This window comes from Natrix helvetica (genome assembly GCF_964273705.1).
Source record: "Natrix helvetica genome assembly, chromosome: 4".
NCBI lineage: Eukaryota > Metazoa > Chordata > Lepidosauria > Squamata > Natricidae > Natrix > Natrix helvetica.
The window spans coordinates 95,754,748-95,776,151 of NC_138550.1; the positions used below are offsets into that span (position 1 = coordinate 95,754,748).

A 21,404-nucleotide genomic window follows, 5' to 3' on the forward strand; every position below is an offset into this window, starting at 1 on the left:
ACGGAGATGTCTTTGGACAGCACTGGTTCTTTGGCTTTGAAACTGAGATGAGCACTGACCCCTAGAGTCGGGAACAACTAGCACATATCTGCAAGGGGAACCTTTACCATTACCTTATAAAGAGCTATCAGACGTGGCTTTTATTGAAACTAGGACTTTTATTGAAACTAGCACACAAACTTTGATTCATACACTCTAGAGAAGCTTTAACTAGCATCAGCTTCATTACTGAATCTGCTCGTGCATTCTAAACAAAATTCTCATCTCATTATTTTATACCTTTGTTGCCATGGAAATGTGAAAACGACTTCCCAACTCTAGGGGGCGGTGCTCATCTCCGTTTCAAAGCTGAAGAGCCAGTGTTGTCCGAAGACGTCTCTGTGGTCATGTGGCTGGCATGACTAAATGCCGAAGGCTCACAGAACGCTGTTGCCTTCCCACCAAAGGTGGTTCCTATTTTTCTACTTGCATTCTTACATGCGTTCGAACTGTTAGGTTAGCAGAAACTGGGACAAGTAATGGCTCACTCCATTACACGGTGCTAGGGATTCGAACCACCAAATTACCAACCTTTCTGATCAACAAGTTCAGCATCTTAGCCACTGAGCCACCGTGCCCCCCCCCACTTTTATCCATACCTGACCCCTTTTTCTTTCTTGTCCATTTCACTAGCCCAGGAGTCCTTACATTTTATGGTGCCAGGAATCTTGATAATAACAAATTACGTGAGAACAATACTCTCCATGAATAATACAAACTGTAGTGTTGGGACCCCCAGAGACAATAAATGACATTGATCTCCTTCAAATCTATTCTTGATTATTCATGACCTATGGTTTAAAAATCACAGATCTAGCCCCTTGATACTGCCAAGAACTGATGCTGAGAATCTAGATCTAAATCTGTATGTACATAACTACTTTATGAATTTCATAGATTTGATTCAAAAATCCTTCTCACTCATCAGATCAATGCTTGAATGTTCAATACTTCCGTTTAATCAAGATATCCTCTCCTCAAGACACAGGAGGTGTATACATACAGTGGAAGGAATGCTCATTAAACTTGACGGCTACCGCTGGGTAACCATTTATTATTGTGCATGGCATATCCCACAATAGTATAACCCCCAGGATTGTGATTCTTACATATTCTCTTGTTTTTCAGTGGCTATAAACCAGGCAAAACTGAAGTCGGTTTATATTTCATATAATTTATTGATTGGGCAAACTAATTTACTAAGCTAAGCTAGCATTTTGACATTCTGTCACTCCAAATAATATAAATTGGTGTTACAGTTCATAACATAATACCTGAAGGAACTTTCCTGACCACAAAGCTTTAGCACTGAAAAGGGAGAAGGATGCTTTCAATCCAGATATTTAAATGCAGAGTCTTTCAACAGGGCCTTGACATGTCAACCCACACCAGTCAGCTTCATCACTTAGTTCCAAAGTCTAATTTCTAACTTGCCGGTTCTGTTTCTATATTTAGAAATATATACAAGATGCATTGGAGAGTTTTTTTTTTGAAGCCTAATAATCACCGAAATGGGGTGTATACCAAGTTGTCATTTGCATAATGGCAAAATGCAATGATGGATCTTCATCCATCATGTTTGAAGAGGACCTTGACATCTAACAGGTTGTGGGCTGTCTGTGATGTGCCAGCAGGTGGATGGTAAGGCCTATATGGGCATGAAATGTTCTGCCACATGTTGGGCAGATGTGTGTGGGCGCCCTTGTTGCAGCATTTGCAGCTCTGGCTTTGCGGAGTGCTCGCTTCTTTTGTGCTATGGTTGTTCTTCTGTCCTCAGATGTCGGGCAGCCTTGGTGGATCAGCATCAGTGATGTTGAACTATTTTGTGCCGGGGTTTCCCAAGAAGTTGTGTCAATTTCTAGGGGCTTGAAGGAGGCTTTCAACATGTCTTTGTATCACTTCCTTTGTCCCCCATGCGATCGCTTTCCTTGAGACAGCTCACCATAGAGGACCTGTTTGGGGATGCAATGGTCTTGCATCCTTGCCACATGGCCTGCCCAATCTGTCTGCACTTTCATCAGCAGGGTGTGAACTGATGGCAGATCTGCTCTGGAGAGGGCTCCTATGTCTGGCACCTTCTCCTGCCACTGGATCAGGGGTGACATTCAGTAGGTTCTGGAGCACAGGTAGCGGAAATTTTGAGTAGTTTAGAGAACTGGCAAATACCACCTCTGGCTGGCCCCAGAGTAGGGTAGAAATAGAGATTCTGCAATATCCTTCCCCCAGGAGTGGGGAGGGAATGGAGATTTTGCAATATCCTTCCCCTGCCATGCCCACCAAGCCACACCCACAGAACCGGTACCAAAAAAAATATTTGAATTTCACCACTGCACTGGATCTTCAGTATTTTACCGAGGCAGGTGATGTGGAAGTGGTTTAATTTCCTAGTGTGCCTCCTGTATACAGTCCACGTCTCACTGGTATGCATGCAAAATACAATAATCAGGAATCCAAGACAGTTTGTGATGGGTAAATGGTAATTACTAAAAATATTATGTTCCACATAATATTGCTGCCTCATTTTGGTGGGAGATTGTTCCTGGGCGGAATGAGTGAAGAACATTGCTAGTGTATGCCAAGAGTGTATATTCCTAACAAGGTGACCCTAGGTGTGAAGGACATCTCAACTGCCCAATTAAAGGAAGCGGGCCCCTATATTGGGCAACAGCAATAAAGGACAATGCTGGAGGCATATGATCACTTAGACAATGACAAAGACATCAATTCAGAATAATGGATAAAATCTATTTATGTGATTGCTAGGAGTTGAAAACTACTTGATGGCATATAATTAATCAATCAATCAGAATATATGGTAGCCAGCATCCATCTTCACATCTTCTCCATAAAAACAGAAATCCCAGGAAAATAGTAGTAAATCTACATTCAATTTCTCCTATGGAACCATCTCAAAAAAGAAATGTGCTTTTTGCAAAATGTATATGTTTCTTCTTAGACTGAATAAGGGAATTTTGGAAGTGAAAAAATTAAAAACTACCCCAAATGCCAAGGAATTCTTGGTCCATTCCATATAATCCAGTGTCTGGTGGCAAATACAGAATGGCATTTTCAGTGTTCTGGGGCTTTTAACAGCCACAAAATTTACCATTTGTGGTGAATATAATTTCAATAAGATGCTCGGAAGAATATTTCAAGACAATAAAATAACTGAGAGATATAAAGGCAGCTGCACAAAAGTCATTCATCTTATCCACTGCAGTGGACAAGAGAAAAGTGCCATCCCAAAGCAATTACCGTACCATAAACTACTGGTTCTTAAAAATATAGTACTTTTTATTGAGAATAAATGGTAGTTCTGACAAGGATGAAAGATTCTTCTGAAAACTTGTCATATTTGAAGATTCTCTACATTCGGCATTTATATTTTAAATAGGCCTACAATAAACAATGCCGATGCTGAAAATATTGGGAAACCTATTCAAACATGCCTGATTCAAGATTCAGCTTGGAATAGGCAGTGAACTATGCCCATTATCTCAGTGTATTTCTTGATTTAGACCACAGGAAGAGGGGCAAACACTGCTTCACACCCAATTGCTCAAGTTTTCCTTGGATTCAGGAGTATTCATAGGAAGGGTTAAAAAAAGAGACAGTGGCCAAAAAAGTCCTATCCTTTTTTAATGTACATTGTAACCTTTTTGTACTCTCCTGTTTGGGTCTGTCCTCTAGGATTAAAAGCCATGTTGCAGTTCTGTTTACCGTAATAGAGAAATAGAAAGCTAGAGACTACTTTAACAAGACAGAAATATATAGGATGGAAGCATCACAGCCACAGGTTCACAAAAAGTTCTTTAGAATTGCTGATCTGCCCTATTGTCCATTCTGGACTCAATCAATAAACAAAAATAGATTTCCTTCAATATTAGATGATTTGATTGTTTTAATTATAGCTTCTATTTTGCATCACATGTTTTGCATTTAAAGAGGTGCCCTTAGATTATCTTAACATTTTACAGGTCTGTCTTAAGCAGCGACAGAAGTCACATTGTCCTTGGTCATGGTTTGTCAAATTAGCTAGAATTGGATAGTTTTCAATAACTGTGAAGTCCTTGGTGCTCTCTGAACTTGGTTGCTTACTTGTGGATATTTCATTACCTGACTTGTTTACAGAGTGTAGAATAACAAGAATTGGAAGGGATGTTGGAGCTCTTCTAGCCAATCCTCTGCTCAGGCAGGAGACCGTATACCATTCTGGACAAATGGTTGTCCAATCTATTCTTAAAAACCACCAGTGATGAAGCATCCACAACTTCTGTAAGCAAGCCAATTCACTGATTAATTATCTTCATCATCAGGAAATTTCTCCATAAATCTAGGTTGGAGCTCTCCTTGAACTCTCCATGACTTCTTGTCTTGCCCTCAGGTGCTTTGGAGAATAGAATTGACCCCTCTCCTCTATGACAGCCCCTCAAATGTTCAAAGACTTCTATCATGTTATCCCTAGTCTATCTCTTCATTAGAAACTAGACAAACCCAGTTCCTGCAGCTGTTCATCATGTTTTAGCCTCCAGGACATTAATCATCTTTGTTGCTCTTCTCTGCACTCTTTTTAGAGTCTCAACATCTTTTTTGTGGTAATCAAAATTGGATGCAGTATCCTTAATTGACAAGGGATCCATCCTAAGATTACCCGCTAGAACAAGAACATACAGCAGATCACTACAAAATTTATCTTTGCCCTTCCATTGTCCGTAAGCAACAAGACAATTGTTTGCTGCAGCAACACTTTGGAAATCAACCATCAAACAATTGTGATTGTTCCACAGGAAACATTTAAGTAGGAGAAAGAGGGAAAGGAGCACAAAGGAAGAATAATTGGGTGAGAAGCAATTGTCCCAAGGACAGAACATGTAATGAAATGAAACAAAGAGTTTGGATGATACTTAACATATTATATATCCCTATTCTCATCTGGCATCTTTCCTGCTCTAGAAATACCTGTATATCTTGCCTATCTACCTTACCCTTAATATTATACTTTACTTTACCTTACTAACATAATTGCTTAACGAGAAAGCACAATTAAGTTAAGACACAAAACTGGGATGATATATTACCACTGGGTGCTTAAAAAAAACCTAAAAAAGAGGCTAAGTATGGAGACTGTGTTGATGTTCATTTGTTTGTACCATACGTCCCTTTGAGTCAGTGCTGACTCCTTGTAACTGTCGGGATAAGTTTCTTGGCCCCATTTCAGAAGTGGTTTGCATTGCCTGCTACCTAGGACTAAGAGGGTATGATTGGCACAACGTTACGCAGCTGGCTTCGTGCCCAAAGTGGGACTAGAATTCATGGTCTCTAGCCTGAACCACTGCACCAAACTGACTGTCTCTGACCTAGAGGCTGGATAAAGAAACCGATACAAGCCATACATTGGCAGTGGAAATGAGGATTTTCTGTCTGCTTTTTGCAGTCACAACAGATGCGCAAAGCTATTATGGAGACGGTTGTTTTTAACCAAGAAAGCAACCTTTAGAGTGCTAGGATGTCTCTAAAAGAGAAGAGCTGCATTAATGCCAGGAGTCTGGCATTCTTGCAATAAATGAATATAGCTTGCGTGTATGCTTTGTATGAGGAATAAGCCCAGCCAACTTTTCAAAAGACCACAGCCAAGCGGTCAGACAAAAAAAAAGTAAAAAGATGTGTTGGAGAAAAAGCACTGGCTTAAGTATGTTCTAAATTTAGGTCCTCACTGGGAGTTCTTTGCAAGATCAAAATTACTGCCTGTCCTCAAAACCTCCATATACAAGTGCCACACTGAAATGTAAATTTACCGTAATTGCAACGTGACAATCCAGCGCCCTGAAAACACACACTGCTCCATTATGCTGCATTATAGTTATCTTTTTGGTTTAGGGAGGGGAGAGGAAGAACACCTATCAAATTACACAGACATGAAATGACTTTCAAGTAAAAGTCCCAGTTTAAGAACCGGCTACAACGTAAGTCTATTAGCTGTATTAACGATTTGCCATCTCCGCATACTATCAGTGCACCGGCAGGATTTCAGCGCTCCTTGCTCAGAGTGATAGTTCCATCAGAGGCAGGGCTCTTAATTAAAGACCCCAAGGTTTGAGGTAAATAATTGGCCCAGACCACAGAAGAGCGAGAAGGGGAAGTCATTCAAAAACACAGATAAGAAGCATTTATTTTGAACTATCAGCCTCACGGAAACATTGTGAACTAGTAACTTAATCCGGTCAGGAACGTCGACTTTGTGCAATTATAAGTTTTATTGGCACAGACAAATGCATTCTCATGCATTTATTAGGACTTACTCCCAAGTCAGTGTGTAATAAAGAAAAATAAAAGCAGGCCTTAATTTCGGCATTTACAGTTAGGGAATCAGAAGATAAAAATATGGGAGGTATTTGTTGCTAAAGCAATTTCTTCTGATAAGAGAGCAGAAATATGTCTTAGCTTCAAAGATGAGGAAGAAGGGGAGAGTAACTTAGTTATAACTTAATCAGGAAATATTCCAAAGATCTGATTTATTTTATTGTACTGTACTAGAATTTTCTGAGATAATTGTATCCGTTACTGATTTGTTTATTATCATTTGAATATTGCCTGGGTAGCTTACAATACATAAAACTAAAAACGTCCATTAAAAGATTAGCAATTTTTGGAGGCTGACACTCCAAAGAAACCCTGGGGTTCTGTGTGAACTTGACAGGAAAGACAACAGACAAAATAAATTCACTTAAACTCACCCATAGTAATTTTTATAAATAACAGCAGAAAGGGAAAAAATGATGGCGATGATCTTTACCTAAGAAAATACCTTGGTTATGCAGGGTTCTCCTGTGGGAAAACCTCACAGCTACCATTTTGTTCATGTCCACTCTTGTTTTCATCCCTTTCCTTCAGCAAGGTCACCAGGAAGCAGCAGAGAGCCAGGCCATACTTAACTGGCACTACTGTTATTGTTAAGTGTAATGGAAGGCACACACAGGCTAACGGTAACAACAGCTCTTTATTAAGCACAATAAGTGAGAACAATCCAGTGAAGGTTGAGTCTGACAGCAGCCCTTTTATAGGGAGCTGTCAGACCCTTCAACCAATGAGATTAAACCTCTGTTCCCGCCGGAACAGAGGACCTTGATGGAAACCACTATAGCTGAAGCTAGTATCTAACAGTTACAGACAAGGAAATTGGTGGAAAAGTTTTATTTCCTATTTTCTATTTTTAGAACTAGGGGTGGGCTTCAAAAATTTCAGCAACGGGTTCTCTGCCCTATTGCTGGGTGGGCGTGGCCATGGTGGGCGTGGCCTAGTTGGCCTCCTTCACCACGATGGGGGGTGGGGGGGACGAGACGTTTTCGCCTTCTCCAGGGTCTGGAGGCTTTTCTTGAGCCTCTGGGAGGGTGAAAACTGCTTCCCCTGGGCTCCAGAGGCCCTCCAGAGGCTGGAAACTGGCCCATTTCTGACCTTCCAGAACTTCCGGGAGGCCCATTTTTCCCACTCCCCAAGCCTCCACACAGGCTCTGCACTTACCTCACATCCAAAATGGGCCAAATGAAGGCTCCTGGGAGGGGAAGTGGGAGACAACCAGCCATCACGTTAGCTACGGGTTCTCCCGAACCCAGGCAAACCCGTAGCAGCCCACCCCTGTCTAGAACCAACCTGCCTTTCCTTTCCTCTCTTTCTCTTTCTTCTTTCTCATTTATATGGCTGCCCGTTTAAAAAAAGTGACTGGCTAGTTTTTAAAGAGCTTTATCTCTTAATCAAGGGGTGCATTATTTTTGGTTGGTTTCTTTTAACTAATAGTTTTTCCTGGAAACGTTCCCCCCCCCCTATTTTTGGCCTAGAAAAAGATGATTTAAACCCTTAGGATTGGAGAAGTGACAATCCTGTGAGTCCTTGGTATTTATTGATGCAAGAACAGGTGTAACTGGTAGAGCTTTTGAAGTTGGGCAAAGGATCTCCTGGCCACAGAGAAGCTGTGAGTCCAAGATATATCACAGGTTGTACACTCCTTTAGGGGAATCGGACATTTAAGAACATTAGGCAGAAACTTCATGAGGGCATGAAGCCTAACTCCATTTTGCTGGGATTCATCAGCAGTCTCCCTTTCCCCATCTAGGCCTTCATTGACTCCAGTTACTTGGATAACACTTCCTCCACGGGTCATGTCACCCAGAGTTGTGACCTAAGATGTAAAACTTTCCAATAATTTAAATAAATATATGCCACAGAGGATCCTGCCAACACACTTAGCTCATAAGCAAAAACAAGTCCCAGATGGGGCAACGAGGCATTTACCTGTTATCTTGTGAGACTCCACCTATCTTGCAACCTTGTTCTCAAAGGACTTGACAAACTCTTCCCAGAGGCCAGCAGGAGAAATTTCCTGTGACCCAGAACCCTTAAATGAATAAGTCAGTCTGCATTCAATCCAGGGAGTTATACCGTGGTATTTAAGAGATCAAGTTGCACACTGGTTCAAATCGCTGCCAAGCCATATATTTGCTGCTGGGTGACCTTGGACAAATCTCTGAATCTTAGATAGGCATCTCAATGTACCCAAGATGAGGCAAGGAATATATATGGTCTACCTTAAATAAGTAAATGAATAAGCTACTGGTATCCTTGAATCAGTTTTGACTCCTGCCATCTGCCTAGACTAGGTTCTGCAGTTTTCTGGCCAAGTTTTTTTGGAAGTGGCTTGCTACTGTCTCCTTCCCAGAGCTGAGAAAATGACTGGCTCAAGGTCACAGTCCTCCCATTTCTAGCCTGATGGCTTAATCACTAACCCCAACTCATTGTATGAGTATGCCTGTGCGTGTATAAATATGTTTCTAGGAAACCTTATTTAGTCCCACTATGCTCAATGAAGCTCTGTTCATCTATCACGCATATGATTACTTTAAGATAGAGGTAGTCCTCAACTTACAACAATTCATTTAGTGGCCATTCAAGGTTACAACCGCACTGAAAAAAGCGACTTATGACCCTTTTTCAGTTACGACCTTTGCAGCATCCCTATGATCATGTGATCGAAATTTAGATGCTTGGCAACTGGTTCACACTTATGACGGTTGCTGAGTCTCAAGGTCATGTGATCCCCTTTTACAACCTTCTGACAAACAAACTTAAATGGGGAAGCCAGATTCACTTAACAGCCAGATTACTAACTTACCAACTGCAGTGATTCACTTAACAATTGTGGCAAGAAAGGTCATAAAATGGGGCAAAACTCACTTAACAACACACATTTTGGGCTCGATTGTGGTCATAAGTTGGACTTTCTGTACTTGCCTCAGCATTTCTTATTTCTATTACTACAAATAGCAAGATGTTGTTTTAAGTGCTGCGAAGTCGGAGAAATGAAATATTGTAAGTATTCCTACAGTGTTGTATGTATTCTGATCCTTTGGCCCCCTGTGTGAGTGAGATTCAGGATAAACACAGAGGAAATCACAGTCACTTGACTGAACAGCAGAGAATAAAGGGTCACTGTTACAAAAAGAGATAAATCTATATTTTGTCCTGAAATCAATATAGTAGTCACGGAATGCATTTTCTTAACTGTAATATCAGCATGCTAAGAAAAAGTAATTTTCCTGGATCCTCCTTAACAAATGGGTAGTAAAGGGATCATTCTCAAAGCATCAATATGAAATTTGGAAAAACTGCCTCATTGTATGCAAACATCTAAGAGCTTGCCCTGAGCAAAAATTACTTAAATTGGCATCTCATGTTAAATTGGGTAATTTAAAAAAAATAGTCATGGGCAAGAAGTATCTAAGGGATTATTTTAACCCCTACATTTCTACAATCTAAGCTGTGATGCTGTGTTCGTGGAACCAAAGCACTACCCTCATACATGACAGGAAAAAAATGGCTATCTTGGGGAAAGCCAGGATTTGCAAAAGAACAAATAATTTTCAGAAGATGAATCTGGGGGGGGGGGGGAAATCTCAACACTAAATCAGGTCCAGAATGCTCACCAAGAAGCAGAAAATCATCACAAAGCAATGCTGCAGGATTTCACTTTGGGATATTTCAGAAACTATATGTACCCTTCCTCATACAGAGATGTTGATCCCCATCAATTCTGCAATGTCTTCACAAATGCAGGAAGTCCACTATATAGCTCTTAAATATTACAAAGCGATTTCCAAGCTTACTTTCTTTGATAGGAAAATCCATCGTGGCAATTATTGTTTTTTGAACTGTGTTGTATATCTTATTGCCGTGTTTCCCCGAAAATAAGACAGGGTCTTATTTTCTTTTGATCCCCAAAATAAGCACTTAGCCTTGTTTTTGGGGAGGTATTTTTTTTGAGGTGCAGGAGGTAGCGAGTGTCACCCCATGGCTGCTGCTGTGTTTCAATATTTTCAGGGAGGGACTATTTTAGCACATCTGGGGAGGTCTTATTTTCGGGGAAACAGGGTAGTTTTACTCTGCTAAAATATTTTAGGTCTGGCATAGTTCATATGAGAATATGAAGAAAGCATCTAGGTCAGGGTTGTCAAACTCAAGGCCTGGGGGCCAGATCCAGCCTGTGGGGCTACCCTGGAAACAGTGAAGGACCAGCCTGCGCCGCTTCTGCTAGTGAAAACGGGCCCCCGAGCTCTGTTTTCGGCTGCCACAGCCCCCTGCAACCCTCTGCCAGTGAAAACGGAGCTCCATTTTCATTGGCAGAGGGTTGCAGGAAGCCATGGCAGTCAAAAACAGAACTCAGGAGCCCATTTTCGGTGGCAGAGTACTCGGGCCACCATAGGTGCCACCAACAAGAGTGATGTCGAGCTGGTCACGCCTACCCTGGCCATACCCATCCTGGGCCTCCAAGATCAAACACAACCCTGATGTGGCCCTCAATGAAATTGAGTTTGTCAGACCTGATCTAGGTGAAGGCCTTGTTCGCATTGCTCTGGAAGATCACAGATCATCTCACAGAGTCCTCTACAACCAGGGTTTCTAAATCTTGTTGAACTCCAGGATCCTTTGAGAATCTGATGAAACACAAAAACCCTTCTCAGAAATATGTATTTAAATACATAAAATAAAATGGTAATTCTCTTCCATCCAAGTTCAGGAAGCACCAGAAATCTATCACAGTTTAGAATCACGACTCTACAACAAGGACAGGATGCGACAGCATCAAGCTGAGATTTGGGAGCAAAGTTTGAAATAGACTTACTTCACATGTAAATTAAATAATGAACAGTATCTTATGAAAATATTTTACATAGAAACTGGAATATTATTAAATCCACTCTCTAAGTTTATCTAGCTAACCCTAAAAATGTATGTGGAATTGACTCTCTATAAACAGGAATTTTAGAAAATGTTGACCTATACAGTTGTTGTAGCTGCTTTAAAAAATCACACACAGAGAGACATGGAAATAATGAAACACACTAAATAAGACTTTCAAGAAATATAAAGAGAAGGCTGTGTAAATTTTGCAATGGGAAGAATCACAAAAATGTGCACTGCATACACTACAACACGAATCCTTGCATACTTTACTTAATACACTAAGCCATGGATCTCGTAGAAATTACGAACAAGTCTGCTTTTCACTGATGGGATAAAAGAAATATTCCTTTACTTATTTATTACCATTACTTGTATGCCTTAAAGGAACTGAAAGATGAAACAAAATGCCACGGGAGACTTAGCAGCAAGCTGGTGTCCTCAGATTCAACAAAAACAACTATATCCTGTAGAGAGAGAGAGAGTGTATGAATATGTGTGCACACACACAAATGCATACCAAAGCTTGGGTCTTACAGGCATTAGCTTTCGTAGACATACTTTGAGTAGAAATAACTTCCAATCTGATTACAGAAATAGATGCTATCATGAAAATTGATCAAATTTCCCATTCAGTGAATTCTGTTCATTTCTCTTATATACTGCCTTATCTCTAACAGGTCAAGGCTGTATACACTATTCACACCTGAATAAAACACCATCATATAGATTGGGCTGAAGCAATTGATTAGGCCAAAATTACTAGGAAGAACCATAATTGACTGGCAATGAATCCCTAGTCAAAGTCTAAATCACAGCTACCTAAGTCATTTAGAGTTTAAAAGATTCAAACCAATAATGGCTGGCAATTAGAGCTTTTAGCATTGCAGTGATACAATTGATGATCACAGTATCATTCATTAGTTAGCAACAGCAATGTAGTATTTTGCTCCAGCTGACTTTTGGTTATTCTTCAGGATAATGTTTTAATAATTCAACCAAGTATCAGATCAGATTAATTCAGTATGCATAAAGTATGCATATGCTCATGCGTTCCAGAAAGCTGCTATGAGCTTTGCTTATTTGGAAGCTAGTGCTGTGAATGAACTGGTCACTCTTTGCCAAAACTATCATCTTAAATATTCACAGAAACAGGAGAATCAAAAATAATAATCTTTCAGGGATCAACAACAGCCCCAAATTGTCTCACAAATCTCTTCCTATGTCCTCACTTTACAATGCCAATGCCACAAGGAAAGTGATACGCACCACATCAAATCTCTGGAAAAGGAAAAGCCATTAAATTAAATCCTGAATTAACATTAATTTGGAAATTTAGGAAACTCATGAGAACATGTAAAGATGTACAGTGGTGGCCTTACATATCACACCAAGATACGTATAATGTGATTTGTCTGATTCCAGCTGAGCATATTGTGTGTGGTTGATGCTTCTGCTTTAACATTATGAACACAACCAATTATGGATTTCTCCAAACATTATGGTTAAATCTTGTATGAAACAAGATAATTGGGAGTAGGTTCACATATTGCACTAAGTCATGGTTTACTAAACAATGAATTTCACAATAAAACAGATCAATGTCTATAATTTTTCCCCTAAATCCCATTTAGAGCAACAGGTTTTATTTTAATACCACAAGCAGATGGCCTCCAACACCCAACATCCCCAACCAATATACTCAATAACTGTGCCTGTTACCCACAATAAAATACAATCAACCTGGAAATTGAGGAAGTGACTTATAAGAATTATATCCTTGGTCCATTAGATATTTGAGTTCAAAAAATGGAAGAATAAGAGGTTACTATTAACATTTTGTAATTAAGTACTTTTATTTCATTCCCAAATACATAACAATATGGAAAACAACTAATCAATGACTCTACCACTAATGCAGTTTTCTCTCCTAACTGGACACCCAGGACCATCAATGCCCAATAAACATTGTGGTGCTATTTGGAAATTAGATGATACTTTAATAGCCACCATAAATCCAATTGGAGGTTTAGAGATCCAATTCTCTAAAGTAATTCAGACAGATAAATCTAGAACAAAGAGATTTACTGATGCCCAACATTACAAGCTCTGAATTATGACCAGAGTCAAGACCTCAACCCAGATCTGTGATTAAATACACACACTGGCAGCTCTGAATTATGCCATCAGCTACTACTACAGCATTTGTTTGAGTTGTATAAAAGACTCCTGATCCTGTATTATCTGCTTCAAATTCTAATTGCTAAAACTGACAGCTGAATCTGATAATGGGTCCAATGTCAAAATTCAGCCCTAGCAGAAAGCAAGAATAGCAGGATGGCTTCACACAATGCCAAGGCCATGTTTAATGATGATTTGCTGAATAACCACAACAGTTAAATTTTTCCATCTCACCACCATCAATCTAGGAGTAAGGTACAACAAAGCTCCTAGATCAGTCAAGAAGGCTTTTCACAAACATATTCCCCACAGAAGAGCCATCCAAGTTACAAATTGTATTACACTGCCATCAATGGCTAGGTGGGATGGCTGCATCTATAAACATAAATGATAAATGGTAAATGATGCAACTGGCATCCCACTGCTGTAGGATTGCAATACTCATTATCCACAGCTGTCACGCAGCCTAATAGTACTAGAATTCCTAGAGCATGGGTGTCAAACTCGCTGCGCCAAGTTGCCATCACATGATGTTTCACGATGTTTTCCCCATTCGTGAAGCAGGGGTGGGCATGGCCTGTGAGTGATGCATCTGTGAGTGACGCATCAGGGCTGGGTATGGCCTGTGAGTGACATATCCGTGAAGCAGGGGTGGGGCTGGCCTGTGAGTGACGCATCCAGAGTGATGCTGCCAGTTTGAGGTCCCTGTCCTAGAGGTGTATCAGTTGGAGAAAGCTGATTTGTTTTGATTAGCAACAATAAACTTGGTCTAAAACTCAAAATTTTCACAGCACCCATTTTGAAGAGATATTAAAAATAAGACTTTTCTGCATGCAAAATAGAGTATGCTATGGAATCACCAGTAATTTAGCTTGGTATGAATTTGGGTCTTTCAGAAGAAATCATACACTGAATTTGGACTGGCTCACTAATGCTTAGCTATGGGTATCTGATGATTATGCAAGAACAATTTCCTATACGAGTTCTCAATCAGGAAGGCAGAGGATCAAAATGAGATATTTAATTAAATCTGGGTTACAGTGAGAAACGTTACTAGAAAAAACAGTGTACGATATTTCGGCATGAAATAAAACAGTGTTGAAAAATCCATTTCTGCCAGCAACTCAGAAATGCAGCCTATTTTTTCTTCTCACTTTTTAATTATTTTACTTCTACTTCACAAAAAGCTTTTGGAATATTCTTGGTTTTTCAGTCTAACAAACTAATTCTCCAATAATCATTTTCAGGTTACACATCTTTCACTTGCTTCATGCAACTTGCTCTAAAATAAATGAGGACTATTTCTTTTACTCTAATAATTAGCACCTTTTTCAATAATGGAATTTCATTCCTACTTTTTGACATACAGTACGTATGATTTTTCTGTAAAATTGTGCTCCTTTTTGTAATAATATATGCAATGCATAGTGTGGATAGTGTGTTTTCTAGTCCAACCCTCTGCTCAAGGCAGGAGCCTTTTACCATCCCAATCAAATGGCTGTCCAATGTTTTTATTGGGTATAGTTAAGGATTTTACCAAAGGGGAAACAAAATTGGCCTTGTATATGGTTAGAGCAGCTAGGTTGTTGATTGTGCAACATTGGAAAAATGATTTTTTGCCGACAATTGATCAATGGATTCAGAAGGTGGCGGGGTTCGCTGAAATGGCAAAAATTTCAGCTTTCTTAAAAGCTCAGAAACAGGAGGATTACACACAGGAATGGGCAAAATGGATTGATTATATGCAGAATAAATACCAGACTAGGAGTTATTATCTAGCCTTTAGGTAAGAATGTTTAGACCGATAGACGATCAGAGTAAATAGTATATGGGATGTTTGGAATTGTTAGAGTGGTATACAGCGGAAGTCAGGGGGGTGGGTTTGTGTGGGAGGTGGGGGAGGGTTAGGGTGGAGGATGGGGCAATATATATGTATGAATAAATTAGAAGATGGGACTAATGAAACATTGTTAGGCTAGGAGAAATGTATATTAAGAGTTATAGATGTTAAATTAGCTTAGAAAATGATCAATGTGTTATTATCAATTTAAGAGAAATTTATATAGTGTTTGTTGGGAGGAGAGGGGTTATGAGTAATCTATTTTAAGATGGGGGGAGGGGAGGGGGTAAAGTGTTTGGTATAATATTTGAATGTGAATTTTTGCGGGGGGGTTGGGGGGGTATAGCATTTGTATGAGATTTATATTGTGTGGAGGGGGGGGTGAAAAGGGGGAAAATTTGTTTGTACAAAACTCTTTTAATAAAAAAAAAATAGAAAGAAATAAAAAAAAAATGGCTGTCCAATCTATTCTTGGAAACCTCCAGTGATGGAACACCTACAATCCCAGGAGACAAGCTATTCCATTGATTAATTGCTCTCACTGTCAGAAAATCTCTCCTGACTTCTAGGTTATCTCTCTCTTTGACAAGCTTTCACGCATTACTTCTTGTCCTGCCCTCTCTGTCCTAGAGAGTAAGAAAATAAACAACAATTTGAGTTATGGTCTTCTTCTAAAAGTCCAACAGAATTGTGTGCCCCAGTCTCTTCCTTGGACAATGTCATCTGATGGGATTTAGGAGAATCTGTCATTTCTGCTATGGTGCCTGCCCTATGGAACAATCTCTCCCACCTTCTGTTCAAGATTTGATTGTCCCCAAGTCTGTTAGTCTTCAAGAAGGCTTTGAGGACAAGCTGTTTCCTCAGTTGTTGAGCCAGGATGTTAGATGAGTCCATCTTGGGTGGTGAAATATATGTTGATGTGCCCCAACTGTGGATTTGTTGCCTTTATTGATTTTCAGTTCTTCTGTTGCAGGGGACACTCATCTCATTTTTATTATTGTATGCCCCCAATAGATTAAGAACTAACAGCTAAAGCAAACCACACTCTGACTAGATACCATGTTTTACCTATCATCATTGCTCCTCTTAAAAATAAACTAAGGTAGGTCCTGTAGCATTTTCAAGAGGAATTGGAACAATATTTAATCATCAGGCAATGAAAGTTGCAAGATAAAGCAAGAATGCACTCGCTTGATTAGCTTAAACCACCAGGCAGTTAATTCTAACACGGTTCCCAGAAGGATTGCATTTTGCTGAGCTTTGGTGTTTGGGGATTAAGGGAACTACAGTACAATCATGATGAACAGTTTCATTTTACAGTGTAGTTGTTTATTTGAGTCATGCTGGAAAGGCAGGCAGACTCTCTCTTGAGTTGAACATGACTCCTTGATGACTTCATGGTATCTTCATGCAGCTTCCTAGGAACAATTTGGAAGTGGTTTGCCACTGCCTTTTCTTAGATTTTTTAAAACTTTCTACTCTAACCTATGGCTTTGGGATTCCCTAATTAATCTGCAATCCAAGTACTACACAGATCTGGCTCAATTTAGATGCCAGAGGCTAGAGAAGATGCAAAACACCAAATCAGCTACTGTCCCTTCCCCAAGAAAAAAGAACCAACTGTTAAAGGAAGCAAGTGAGGAATACATTCTAAATATTTAGAATGAGCTCCTGCAGCAAAACATTATACTGCAATTCCACCCTTAAGAGCACCATTCCTATTTGTGATTCCTACTCTTCTGCATAATATGATGATTAAAAGTTCCAAATAAATCTAGCATTTATTCATATCAGAGATTATACCGAATTAGCATCAATATATCAAGAATTAAAGCGAAATTGTTATGCTATAATTTTGGAACACAATTTCTTGGTATCTTTGACCAAAATCTTCATTCTTGTATTGAAGTAGTCAATATATCTCTAACTGGCTCCTTCCATCCATCCATCCATCCATCCATCCATCCACCCACCCACCCACCCATCCATCCATCCATCCATCCATCGACTAGGGTCGGTCATGTCAAATTCTATTTGGCTTTAAACATGGCTTGTTAAACTAGTAATTGGCTAATTATAAATTCATGTTGATAAAATATGACTGGTTCACAGTATCCTATCAAATCACATTAAGAATTAGCGTACTATGAGTGTGTACTAGCCAATTCAATGACACCTTTTCTTCTTCATTAAGTGAAAGGTTAGAATTTGTAGTCTAAAGCTAGCAGCTCTGTTCCCTTGTGTTTTAAGCTTCCTTTGTATCAACCTGCTTTTCACCAAGAAATATATATCATCATCACATGATGATCACATGGCAAAAGTACTTATGAAGCGGGACAAGCAAAATTCCCAGGTGAAAAATGCACGCACTGGAATCTTTGTCTAGAGTCTGGGCAGGCATTGTCCTGTGTTGTATTATGGGTCATTTGGTTTGTCTGAATGACGCCACTGAGAATCCAAAATTTCATTTATGATTTTGTTTCACATCACTATTAAAAAGCACCTCCTTATCATAGGAGCTTCACTTAGAAACATTATTGATTTTGCCAAGAAAGGAAAAATAGGTGGGATTTTTTGTGCATTCTTAGCTTAAAAATCTAAAACAGGATAAATTATAAAAGGATCGTAAAAAATATATGCTTGTATCTCACTGACTTAAAGCAGTTAAAGAATTCCAAGGTAACAAGAGATTATTTCACTTTAATCACCAGAGCAAAGGGTATCCTTAGGAGGAGGGTATCCCTGAAAAAGGAAAGGTATTATAGGAATTCAGTTCAAACACAACTAACAGAAGTTTTTTTTTTGGGGGGGGAGGGGGGAAACCATCCAAAATGAGCAAACATTCTTTATTAGGTTCATGTCAATAATGTGTTTGAGAAGCAGCTGAAGAAATATTACAGCTCATAATCATCATTCCCATACAAATAGGCTGCTTTTGTACAGCTTAATTACCATCATTAATTTAGCCACAACTATTCCATTAACCCAATTTTTCTGGGTTCACCTGACATACCAACCGTTTAACTACAAGGAGCTGAATTCACACAACAAGGTAGGTGAAAATATGGTTGAATAGCTTTTATCAACCTTTTCTTCACCACTGACCCCTTTAAATATCTTCTGTGGCCATGGACCATGCCCATGGACCCCCAAGACTTAACTCAAGAGTTAAATCATAGCATTTCTTCAAGACTTTGCGTATCTCCTGTGATCACATCACGCACACACACCCACACACACACCAGTCCACAGACCACAGGTTGAGAACCACTGGCTTATATTAATCTACTACTAATCTAGTCAATGTCACATGATGACACATCCCTGTCCACGCAGAGGTATTAGAAACGGAAATGCCCTGGTCCTGTGCCAAATCTCACTCGCCATCCCCCCACTTCCTGCTGTGGAATCTTCTCAAGCGCATGCACACATTAAGCCTTTGCAGGACCAGAAAAGCCCCACTCTGAGCACCTCACTCAAGAACTGCATTCAAAGAACTGAAGCCACAGGCGATCTCATCCATTCGTCCCCTGCAGCTAATGTGGACTGCAGAGAACTTCATCAGAAGTTGCAAGGTCCACTTCTCCTCTTCCATCCCCCACCCAGCCCCAGATATAAGAGATACAGGTAGGGCCACCTTTCCTGCTTTACTGTTCTGCCAGAGAGAGGCCAATAGTCCCAACGACCCATTCTGCCCCTGGAGAAGAGGCAAGGCGACTTCCCACTCTGCATCAGGCGGTCTCCCACCTCCATTACTCTTACCTTGCTCACTACATTCTGCTGTAGGCCTGCAGGGATCCGATGGTACCTCTCACTGCAGTGGCAGTAACTGTCATTCTTTCCCTCAGGAGTCGGCAGTTCCGGGGCGGCCAGGATCCCCCTACTATAGCTGTTGCTGCTGTGGTTGTAGCTGGGGCTGGTGGTGAGGCCCCTGGGTGGTGGCTGCGGAGGGAACTCGGACCAGTTGCCCTTCCCATCCGTCCCCTTGCACCAAGAGATGGGCTGCACCAAGAGGAAACTGTCCGAGAACTGGCTGAAGCCGATGAAAAGCGCGGGGATCCAGGTGAGGAAGATGAGGGTTTTCTGGTGCCCGCCGCCCAGGCGCTCCAGGAAGGGCAGCACGGAGCCATCGTAATCCAGAAGCAGGGGGTTGCAGGACCCGGAGGGAGGCGTGGGAAGAGGCAGGCTCTGGATCTCTGCCGAGAGACCCCCTTCAGGGGGTGCGGCCGGGGCTGCAGCGGCAGGGTCCGCCTCCCCGGCAGGCAAAGAGCCGTTTTCTTCGGGGAGGGGGCGGCCCCCTCCGCCACCCTCCTCTCGGCGCCGGTCAATCGCCATCCAGCAGGAGGAGGAGGAGGAAAGGCAACCTTACATAGAGGGAAACCAGGGAGGCGGCGCCCGGGGCACGATCCGCGGTTTCGTAAGCCGGCCGGGCTGGTGGACGGAAGGCTCGCCTGCGGGATCCTCGGCTAAGCCGCGCATAGGTATCAACAGCTCTTAGACGCGGCGAGGTCTCCGGGAGACCCGAGGGTCGCCCGCCCACCTTCGCTTCGCCTCCTTTCCCAAGCGCGCCTGCCTGCCCGCCTCGGCCGCCACACCCAGCACTCCCCTTTCCACGTTGCCCCTAAAACCTTCCTGCGTCTCCTTCGCCGCACCCGCTTCTTCCAGGACACGCGGATGCCGTTTCTTCCGCTGCCGATCGGCGGCGGGCCCGACAAGCCCGCCGGGTCTTGGCGATCGGATCTAAAAGATCTCCTTCTGGTCGCGGGGGCCGGGAGGAACCGGCGAACGGCTCCTGCGGGTCCCTGGCCAGCCCGCGCTACCGCCGATTAAGGACGCCGGTGGGGAGGGGGACGGGCGGACGGACGATATCCCTTCGCCGAGGATCCAGCGGGCGGAGCGTAGAAAGGAGCCGCATTCGCTGCGCTCAGCCAGAGCGGGATCCGGTCCTCTCGCGGCTGCGGATCGCCTCCTTTCTCCAGTGGGGGTTGGGGGGCGCGGCGGCGGCGGCGTCTTGCCTGCCTCCCTCTCTCTCTTTCTCCCGCCGCGTCTCTCCTCCGCTTGGCTCTCAACCTGAAAGCCCAGCCCCCTGACCCAGCTCCCCGCCCCCGTCTCCTCCTTTCCCGGAGGTAAAGGTAGCAACTGCAGCCGCCGCACCTGCTGCTGTGGCCGCCTCTCCTCCTCCTGCCGTATTGAACCTCTGCGGCCGCTCGGCTCCCCCTGCAGGAGGCGATAGCGACGCCCCCGACATCGGATCGCTTGGCACGGCGACAGTAGGGAGAGTTTCCAGCCAGGCCCGCCAATCTTTGGGGCGAGTGCCAGGAAAAGAGAGAGAGAGAGAGACGGCTTGGCTTGGATAGGCAGCGTCTGGGCAGAAAATAGGTCGGGCGCCGCAGCAAGTATCTTGGGTTCACCCGGCACGCTAAACTGCAGCGTGGCTTGGTTGGGTTTTCGACGGCGGAATACCTTGTGAAGCTGAGGTATTTGTAACCTGGGAGTCATTGTTTATTGCTGAACATGTTAGGTCAACCTCAGGCTAAGTCATATACTGTGGTTAGTATTAATGGTATATAGGGGACAAGATCAGGGGTGAAATTCAGCAGGTTCTGGAGAACCGGTAGCTGAAATTTTGGAAAACCAGCAAATGCCACCTCTGGCTGGCCCCAGAGTGGGGAGGGAATGGGGATTTTGCAGTATCCTTCCCCTGCCATGCTCACCAAGCCACACCCACCAAGCCATGCCCAGAGAACTGGTAGTAAAAAAAATTGAATTTCACCATTGGACAAGATGTAGAAAACCAGCCAATTGTGGGATAATAAATAGCTCAATGTGATGTGTGCACTCAATCTACAAAGGTAACCCAAGCCTATGGAATCTGTTTCAAGGTAATTCTCTGATGGGGTTTATCTTGATATCTTCTAACCTTGGAACAAACATGCCCCATTAACCATTTCCAATGCCGCCTCCTCTTTTTGTCTCAATCACAGCTGAGATACCTTAAAATGGTCTTTAGTGTTAAACTGTCATTTTCCCTCTTCTCTACAGACCCTTTTTGCTGTGAACCTAACCATGTACAGGTAGTCCTTGATCTACAACGTTTCCTTTAGTGATCGTTCAG

The 21,404-nt window shown here is 42.1% G+C and overlaps 1 protein-coding gene across 2 annotated transcripts in view; it reads right to left on the reverse strand.

The window, feature by feature from the left end:
• SLC22A23 (solute carrier family 22 member 23) overlaps positions 1-20,661 on the reverse strand; it is a 112,425-nt gene extending 91,764 nt beyond the window's left edge. Inside the window, exon 1 of one of the 2 annotated variants that reach the window (XM_081953391.1) lies at positions 19,052-20,661. In XM_081953391.1, coding sequence (XP_081809517.1) covers positions 19,052-19,624 — 573 coding nt within the window. In that variant the 5' untranslated portion in view covers positions 19,625-20,661. The remainder of the gene's footprint in view (positions 1-19,051) is intronic. The other variant, XM_081953390.1, reaches the window with a different exon arrangement.
• Positions 20,662-21,404: the final 743 nt, after the last annotated feature.